This window comes from Colletotrichum truncatum (assembly GCF_014235925.2).
Source record: "Colletotrichum truncatum strain CMES1059 chromosome Unknown Contig_0001, whole genome shotgun sequence".
Taxonomy (NCBI): Eukaryota; Fungi; Ascomycota; class Sordariomycetes; order Glomerellales; family Glomerellaceae; genus Colletotrichum; species Colletotrichum truncatum.
The window spans coordinates 2,953,835-2,962,666 of NW_027222398.1; the positions used below are offsets into that span (position 1 = coordinate 2,953,835).

The 8,832-nt window shown below is 49.1% G+C and overlaps 2 protein-coding genes across 2 annotated transcripts; both read left to right on the forward strand.

The window, feature by feature from the left end:
* Positions 1 to 176: 176 nt before the first annotated feature.
* On the forward strand, positions 177 to 5,161 carry CTRU02_200774 (multidrug resistance protein cdr1; the record flags this gene model as incomplete). Its single annotated transcript, XM_036718787.1, has 10 exons — positions 177 to 783; positions 861 to 1,312; positions 1,371 to 1,714; positions 1,768 to 2,011; positions 2,090 to 2,676; positions 2,726 to 3,086; positions 3,146 to 3,458; positions 3,527 to 4,149; positions 4,203 to 4,666; positions 4,723 to 5,161. The coding sequence occupies 10 exons, from the start codon at positions 177 to 179 to the stop codon at positions 5,159 to 5,161; spliced, it is 4,434 nt and encodes a 1,477-aa protein (XP_036589787.1).
* A 1,439-nt stretch (positions 5,162 to 6,600) lies between these two features.
* Positions 6,601 to 8,628, forward strand: CTRU02_200775 (uncharacterized protein; the record flags this gene model as incomplete). The annotated part of the gene is made up of 3 exons (XM_036718788.1): positions 6,601 to 6,741; positions 6,763 to 7,779; positions 7,981 to 8,628. 3 exons carry the CDS (start codon positions 6,601 to 6,603, stop codon positions 8,626 to 8,628), a joined length of 1,806 nt encoding a protein of 601 aa, XP_036589788.1.
* Between the last annotated feature and the right edge of the window lie 204 nt (positions 8,629 to 8,832).

The window sequence follows — 8,832 nt, forward strand, 5'->3', positions numbered from 1 at the left end:
CTCATCTCGGCGAAGGGTTTTCTTTTGGTTTCCCTTTCCATGAAGATTGGAACTATAAGTAGTGCCTTCTACTACGCCAGGCCATGTCAAGTTGCTCGTAGCTATTATCTCTATCTTTTTCACCTACATAGTACATTTACTTCCTAACAATTGTTCTCTTCTTTATACCATTGATAATGGTATTGGCGCCTGGGGACAAGAGGCCCATCGGGCCTCGTCCTTCCGACTCTACTCTAAATGAGAGCACCCAACATCCAGACCAGCAAGATGAAATGGACGACGAACTTCAAGGCTCTCAGATCAACGAAATGGTTCGATCCTACAGTATGGAGCTAGTCCACACAACATCTAGGTTCGACCACAGCATCAATCCTTTCTTGTCATCCCACCCATCTTTGGATCCCAACTGTCCAGAGCAATTCAATGCAAAGAAATGGGCGAGAGCCCTCCTCCATCACTCTGTTCACAAGCCTGATCAATATCCTCGTCTTGAAGCTGGGGTTTCCTGGCATAACCTGAGTGTTTACGGCCATGGCACAGATACAGACTACCAGAAGGATGTTTTCAATGTCCTCCTGCGAGGGCCCATGATGATTCTCCAATACTTAAGCAACAGACGACAAAAGGTAGATATTTTGACCGACTTTGAAGGGCTTGTTAGGAGTGGTGAAATGCTTTTGGTCTTGGGGCGCCCTGGAAGTGGAGTCTCGACTCTTCTCAAGACAATCGCGGGCGAGACGCAAGGTCTTAATCTTGAACCAAGCTCACACATAAGCTATCAAGGTGTGTGATTTACCATTTACTTCTCAGTTATAAGGGCCATTTATATAAGTCCGGGAAGCTTACGCACTTACTTATAGGTATACCAATGGAAACGATGCACAAAGTATTCCGGGGCGAAGCCATTTATCAGGCCGAAACAGACGTCCACTTCCCACATCTGACTGTTGGTCAGACCTTACTATTTGCCGCCTTGGCCCGAACACCCAAGAACCGATTGCCGGGTGTCAGCCGACAGAAGTATGCGGAGCACCTGAGAAATGTCGTCATGGCAGTATTCGGGATCTCGCACACCGTTAACACCAAGGTCGGCAATGACTTCGTGAGAGGTGTCAGTGGCGGCGAGCGCAAGCGTGTCAGCATTGCCGAAGTCGCACTCAGTCAGAGCCCAATCCAGTGCTGGGATAATAGCACGCGAGGTCTCGACAGCGCCACCGCGCTCGAGTTTGTCCGTACCCTGCGCTTGTCGACTGACCTGGCTAAAACGTCGGCGATTGTCGCGATGTATCAGGCGTCGCACTCAGCATACGAGGTTTGTAGCCGCGTTTAGTATATTGTTGAAGCATGGGCGAGCTGCTAACGTAACGCAGATCTTTGACAAGGTATCCGTTCTTTATCAAGGAAAACAGATTTATTTTGGACCGACGGGCCTGGCAAAACAGTACTTTCTTGATATGGGCTATGCCTGTCCTGATCGACAGACAACTGCTGACTTTCTTACATCCCTTACCAATCCTGCGGAGCGTGTTGTCCAGCCTGGTTTTGAAAACAAAGTCCCCAGAAGTCCTGACGAGTTCGCAGCAGTGTGGAAGAATAGCGAGCTAAGGGCTCGTCTCATGGATGAAGTTTTGGGTTTCGAGGACCAATATCCCATGGGAGGATCTGAGGTCGAGAAATTCATGGAGACGCGGAAAGCCCATAAGCAACCTTTGATGTGCGTAAATTGCTGGTGCTTTTACTTCCCTTGACAACTGACAGCTATTTTAGATCCTCCAAGTCACCTTACACAATTACTGTGCCGTTACAGGTCTGGCTTTGCATGGTGCGCGGTTATCAACGCCTTCTGGGAAACAAACTTTTCTTTTTTGTGACGGTATTTGGAAATCTGGTTATTTCGCTTGTGCTGGGAAGCATTTTCTTTGATTTGCCATCAGACGCATCGAGCATGAACTCCCGTTGCATTTTACTGTTTTTCGCCATCTTGTTCAACGGACTGAGCAGTGCGCTTGAGGTAAGGTCTATTGTTGATGCAGAAATGCTGCTTGGGTAATCTATTTGTTCCAGTGAAAAGACACTGACAGAAACACAGATTCTGACCCTCTACGAGCAGAGGCCGATTGTTGAGAAACACGCGCGATACGCCTTGTATCATCCCTTTTCAGAAGCCATTTCATCAACTATCTGCGATCTTCCCAGCAAGATTCTCTCGACTTTGGCTTTCAATATCCCACTTTATTTCATGGCCAACCTGCGACAAGAGGCGGACGCCTTCTTCATATTCCTTTTATTCAGCTTCACCACCACGTTGTCTATGTCTATGATATTGCGTACTATCGGTCAGACATCTCGCAGCATTCACCAAGCTCTAACACCAGCCGCCCTCTTCATCCTCTCATTAATCATTTACACTGGTTTCATCCTTCCAACCACTAACATGAAAGGCTGGTTACGGTGGATCAACTACATCAATCCCATTGCCTACGCATTTGAGAGCTTGGTGGCCAATGAGTTTACTGGACGTCAATTTCCTTGCGTCCAATATGTCCCTGCTTATCCTAATGCGGCCCCCGAAGAGAGGACATGCTCCGTTGCTGGGGCGGCCCCTGGCGCAAACTTTGTCGACGGTGACATCTACATGAACGCGCATTTTGAGTACTACAAGTCTCACATTTGGAGGTACACTCCCTGAACCCTAGAAGCTTGACTCTCAACTTATGTATTATAGGAACTTCGGCATTCTTATTGGCTTCATCATCTTTTTTGTGGTCATATACTTGTTGGCTGCGGAATTCATCACTACGGATCGCTCCAAGGGCGAAGTTCTCTTGTTCCGCAAAGGCCACAAGCCTTCTTCTGGAGTTAATTCAGAATCGGATGTGGAAGCCGCAAAATCTGACGCTGTCTACCGTTCCGAGGGAACAGCTTCGCCGGCAACGCAGACGACTGAACAGGGTGCCCTTGAGAAGAGCCAGGCTGTTTTCCACTGGAAGGACGTCTGCTATGATATTAAGATCAAAGGCGAGGACCGTCGGATTCTTGATAATGTAGATGGATGGGTGAAGCCAGGGACGTTGACGGCCTTGATGGTAAGCACGGCGAATCGCATGGGGCTATAAGGTTGGCTAACAGGTGAATTCGATATTAGGGTGCGAGTGGTGCAGGAAAAACCACATTACTGGATGTCCTAGCCGACCGAGTAACTATGGGTGTGGTTTCAGGAGACATGCTGGTCAACGGCATCCCTAGAAATGAATCCTTCCAGCGGAAGACGGGCTATGTGCAGCAGCAAGATATACATCTCCCAACTGCCACTGTCCGTGAGGCCCTGAGGTTCAGTGCCATGCTTCGTCAACCTGCACATGTAAGCGTGCAAGAAAAGCATGCTTACGTCGAAGAGGTCATCGAGCTTCTAGAGATGGAGGCATATGCGGGTGCTGTCGTTGGCGTGCCTGGAGAAGGTACGACTCCACTAAGCCAGAGACAAGCTGAGTGTAGGTTATTGAAAGCTGACGTCCATTTTTGATAGGTTTGAATGTTGAGCAGCGAAAACGACTCACGATCGGCGTGGAATTGGCTGCAAAGCCAGAGGTCCTTCTCTTCCTCGACGAACCCACCTCCGGCCTTGACAGCCAAACTGCCTGGTCCATCGTCTCACTAATGCGGAAGCTGTCTGAAAATGGCCAAGCGATTCTCTGTACTATTCATCAACCATCAGCAATTCTCTTCCAGCAATTTGATCGCATCCTTCTACTAGCTCGCGGCGGTCAGACAGTTTACTTTGGGGATATGGGACATAATGCTCAGTCACTGGCAAGCTACTTCGAGAAGCACGGGGCATCTCCTTGTGGCCAGCATGAGAACCCCGCGGAGTGGATGCTGAAAGTTATCGGCGCCGCGCCAGGGTCTAAATCAACTAGAGACTGGCCAAAAACATGGAGAGAGAGCAACGAATATTCTGAAGTACAACGGGAGCTCGAAAACTTGAAACAGAAGTCGCCATTTACACTCGTTCCTGGGAAAAGCGACGAGCTATCAACCTACGCAGCTCCGTTCCATGTACAGTTGGCTCTATGCACCAAGCGAGTTTTTGAGCAATACTGGCGGACGCCTTCGTATATTTACGCGAAGCTGATCTTGTCTGGTGGTACCGTAAGTCCCTTGATTGTCGCATCGGCCAGAAAGCAACACTAATAAGGTGGCAGAGTCTCTTCATCGGCGTGTCATTCTATAAGGCGCCACTCACCATGCAAGGCCTGCAAAGCCAGATGTTTTCAATCTTCATGCTTCTGGTGGTTTTTGCCTTCTTGGTCTACCAGACAATGCCCAACTTTATACTCCAGCGTGAGCAGTACGAAGCCAGGGAACGAGCCTCGAGAGCGTACTCGTGGTACGTTTTCATGTTGGCCAACATCATTGTGGAATTACCCTGGAACACGCTAGCTGCTCTTGTAATATTTTTCCCTTTTAACTACCTTGTAGGCATGTATCGAAACGCCATTCCGACTGATAGCGTTACGGAGCGGGGTGGCTTGATGTTCTTGCTCACCTGGGCTTTCATGCTCTTCGAGTCGACCTTTGCGAACATGATGGTCGCCGGCGCACCAACTGCTGAGATTGGGGCAACTCTGTCCCTTCTTCTCTTTGCCTTGTGCCTTATTTTCTGCGGGTTAGTTGACAGCCTCCGCACATTGTATAGAGATCATTAGTGTCTAACGCTACCAGTGTCATCGTTCCGATGGATGCGCTCCCAGGATTTTGGAAGTTCATGTACAGAGTCTCCCCACTTACATATCTCGTTGACGGCCTCCTGTCGACTGGGCTAGCTCATAATGATGTTGAGTGCTCCCAGTTGGAACTGTTGCGGTTCAACCCACCGCAGGGAGGCAACATTACCTGCGAAGCTTACATGGAGCCGTACATGCAAATGGCCGGCGGCCGGATCTACAACCCTAGCAGCACCAGCATGTGTCAGTTCTGTCCCTTGGCGACTACGGACGTTTTCTTGGCTACTACCTCTACATCTTATGATAAGAGGTGGCGTAACTACGGGTTGATGTGGGTTTACATCATCTTCAATCTGTTCGCAGCACTGCTTCTGTACTGGCTAGCCCGTGTGCCGAAGAATTTCAGTGCGAAACGGTCGCGCGAAAAGACCGCCTGAACACGCAGAAAAAAGTACAAAATTCCATCATGATATACCAAGAGCACTGGTCTGACAGGAATGAGTTGTCTGCGATGATCGCTTTACCGGCGTGTTCACGATGAGGTAAGAGCACCGCGCTTGGGAAGGGTTTAATAACGGAGGTGGCATTTTTTGGGGAATGGCAGATTTAGTCGGACCTCAGCGGATTATTCTCTATGAGGCACTGATAAAGCTTAAGACAAAGAAGTAAAGACAGTGTGTGATGCGTTTGCAGCGCGTGTGGGGATTTACAAGGGAACGGTTCAATTCAGATTTCATCCAATATTTGGCAACTAATTAGAATAGTTCTGTACCGCCTTCCATGTGTTTATGGGTTGGTCTTACTACCACTATAGTATCAGGAGCCCCTATGTTTCGTACCTTCGATTCTAAGTTAACTGGACATATCACTCTCTATGTAATTGGCACCAGTGATACATCGTTTCGTTGAGACTCCATTCCAAGCCTCATTTGGGCCCATGAGGTTAATTTTGGCAGCTTACACTCCAAGATCGCCCTTGTTTGGAGAGTGGGTTTCCTTTAAGTGTGAATTAACATTTTGGGGTAGAAGATACTTAAACAGGTTCCAACGGTAGTTGATCAACTGTCCTTACATATTGCAACTCGTGTTACCTGCTATGGAGTTGTCAAAATCATTTGATCATGAGCTGATACCGTCTTCCTGATAATATCCATCCATTTATCTACCGTCGTTTGATTCAGTGAGATGACGACGACTGGTGAGGAAGGGGGAGGCGAGCGGTTTAATGAGACTAAATCACAAACTATCGGCCATAATAATGAAACCTTTGTATTTTACGACTCAGATACTCAATATTCAAATTCACCTAGATTCTGAGGGTGAGGGTTTTCCATCAAGTTCCGATGAGCTCTACCGTCGGCAACTCCAGACCAGTGTTCAATGAACGAGGCTCAGTGGACCAACAATCAGGCGATGTCAAGGCAGCTCGTATTTGTCTGATAATTTGATTGGTTTTCGTACCTAGGTAGTTTACTAGACAAAGAATCATTGTGGCGCTGTCTTCTATAAATGCTGCTCTGGCTTTGCCTTTGTCCTGCTTTGGTTCTAGACGTTCTAGTAATCCCCAACCGAGCTTCGGCACTTATGCTCCGATGAGACTTTGTAAAACTACATACGCCGTTTTTGGCAATATCACCATTCGCCTCACACAGCACCGGAAATACACTAGGCTATGTGTTGAAATTTTTCGTGGCTTGGAACACCTTGGCGGGAAGTCCGAGTTGTGGTTACGATAGCTTTACTGACCGAGTTATTATTTAACCCCTCTAGATATCCTGGGAAGCTATTCTCTTTCGTTCATCATCTTCACACTCATTGTCAACTTTGACCTCTTACTTCAACTTTTGTCTTTCTTTAAATTTCCCTCCGTTCCACAATGCGGACTACCACTCTCTTTGCCACGCTGGTTGCATCCGGAGCAGCCCAGCTATTCACTCCTTCTGACTTGCTCAGCATTCCTGCCTCTACCCTGGAAACTGTTCCGATTGGATTCGGAAACAAGACTGTGCCAATCAACGAGACTGCATCAGCCTCCAAGCGGGATGTCCAGAAATTGGCCCCCCGTGATTGCGCTCTCCTTCCTGCGGGAAGTGGTCCTGTACCGTTGGTCGATACAGCCCAGGCATTCCTGAGTGATACTGCCTTTTCAAACGCCGCTCTAAGCGCCAAGACTCCTTCTGGATGGTACCGGACCTTCCAAAATCTTCAGTCTGCCACTTCGGCTTCGGTCTATCAGGGTTACAAGACCTATGCAACCTACGACCCTGCCCTGTGTGCAGCCGACTGTGCCAAAATCTCTGGGTGTGCGGCTTTCAACATCTTTTTCGAGAGAGATCCAAGCCAGGATCCCTCTGTCTCCTGCCCCAACCCATCGAGTACAACTGTTATCAAGTGTAGTTTCTGGGGTGTTGCAATCGGCCCATCCACCGCTACCAACAGCGGACAAAAGAGGAACGACTTCGTCGTCGTTATTGCTGGCTCAAACGGATACCAGCTCTCAGCACCCGTTTATGATGTTACCGGCTACAACGCGACCTTCACAGACGCAGCTACCATCAACGCCCCGTCAAGCTGCAACAGCTACATCACGTACAAGGCCCACACCAACGAGGCATACGATCCTGCTCTGTGTGCTACTGATTGCGCTGCTCAAGCACTTGAAACAAACCCCTTCAATGGTTTGAGGTGCCACTTCTTCACCAGCTATTTGCTAGTGAAGAATGGTGTTGCGCAAGCTCAGATCTGTGCTCTGTATTCGCGTACCTGGGATAAGAGCTACGCAACCAACACGGGATACACCTCCGGCTCAGACATTTACACCATTCAGTACGCCTACTCTTACTCGTATACTGCTGATATTGGCCCCCTCGTCTGTCCTCAGGATTCCGCAAACACCCCTGCCACTACGGCCAGCACACTCACTACGCTTGTCAGCACCAAGGCTGCCACATCTACCACATCTACCACGGCCATCACCACTAGCACATCTGCTTCATCTTCCTCTGTCAAACCCACGTCTAGCGCAACCAGCAACACGGGTTCTTCGCCCCTGAAGAGCTGCCCTAACCCAGTCAGCTACGTTGTCGGCTCGCAGGGTGCTGTGTATGCCGTCTGCGTCGACACCGACTTCCAGATCCCTAGCCCTCAGATCTACTACAACTACCAGTCTAACCAGGAATGTGCCACAAGGTGCGAGGCGACAAATGGTTGCACTAAGGCTGTGTACAACCCTTCCACCAAGATCTGCTACCTCAAGGGAAGCCCTAGTGTGGCCGCCTCTAACTGGGCAGTCAACCAAGGCTTTCAGACTCTCGAGAAGGTATCAGACGGCACCGGGCTTAACAAGGACTGCCCTACCCCACTGAACTATGTTGTTGGCTCGCAGGGTGGTTTGTATGCCGTCTGCGTCGATACCGACTTCCAGATTCCTAGCCCGCAGATCTACTACAACTACCAGTCTAACCAGGAATGTGCCACAAAGTGTGAGGCCACAAACGGTTGCACCAAGGCTGTGTTCAACCCTTCCACCAAGATCTGCTACCTCAAGGGCAGCCCTAGCGCGGCAGCCTCCAACTGGGCGGTTAATCAAGGCTTCCAAACTATCGTGAAGGTAGCCGACGGTACCGCGCTTACCAAGTGCTTGGTTCCCACTTACACCATCAAAGTCGGAAACACCAACTACCAGGTCTGCCCTAGCAGTGATTTCAAGAACAACCCGGCCACAGACATCTGGTACAACGTCCCCAACGACACCTCCTGCATCAACCTCTGCCGCAGCCGGTCGGGATGCACCAAGATTGTGTACAACTTTGTCACCAAGACTTGCTACAACAAGGGAAACCCTTCGCTGGAGAGCACAGGATGGAACGTTAACACCCAGTTCCGCGCCATCTACATCTCATAAGTGAATGGGGTCAATGTGTGGACTTTTTGCGGGATTCCGAGGGGGATAGATACATTTGAAAACATGAAAAAGTCAGATCGCTAGAAAAAAGGTGTAGAAAATATGTGTTGCTTAAATAAAAGTTGTTGAAGCCGGTTGGCAGTACTGAATTTTTGACCTCACTGAAGTACCAGTTGTGACAATACATCCAAGCTCTGGATAGAT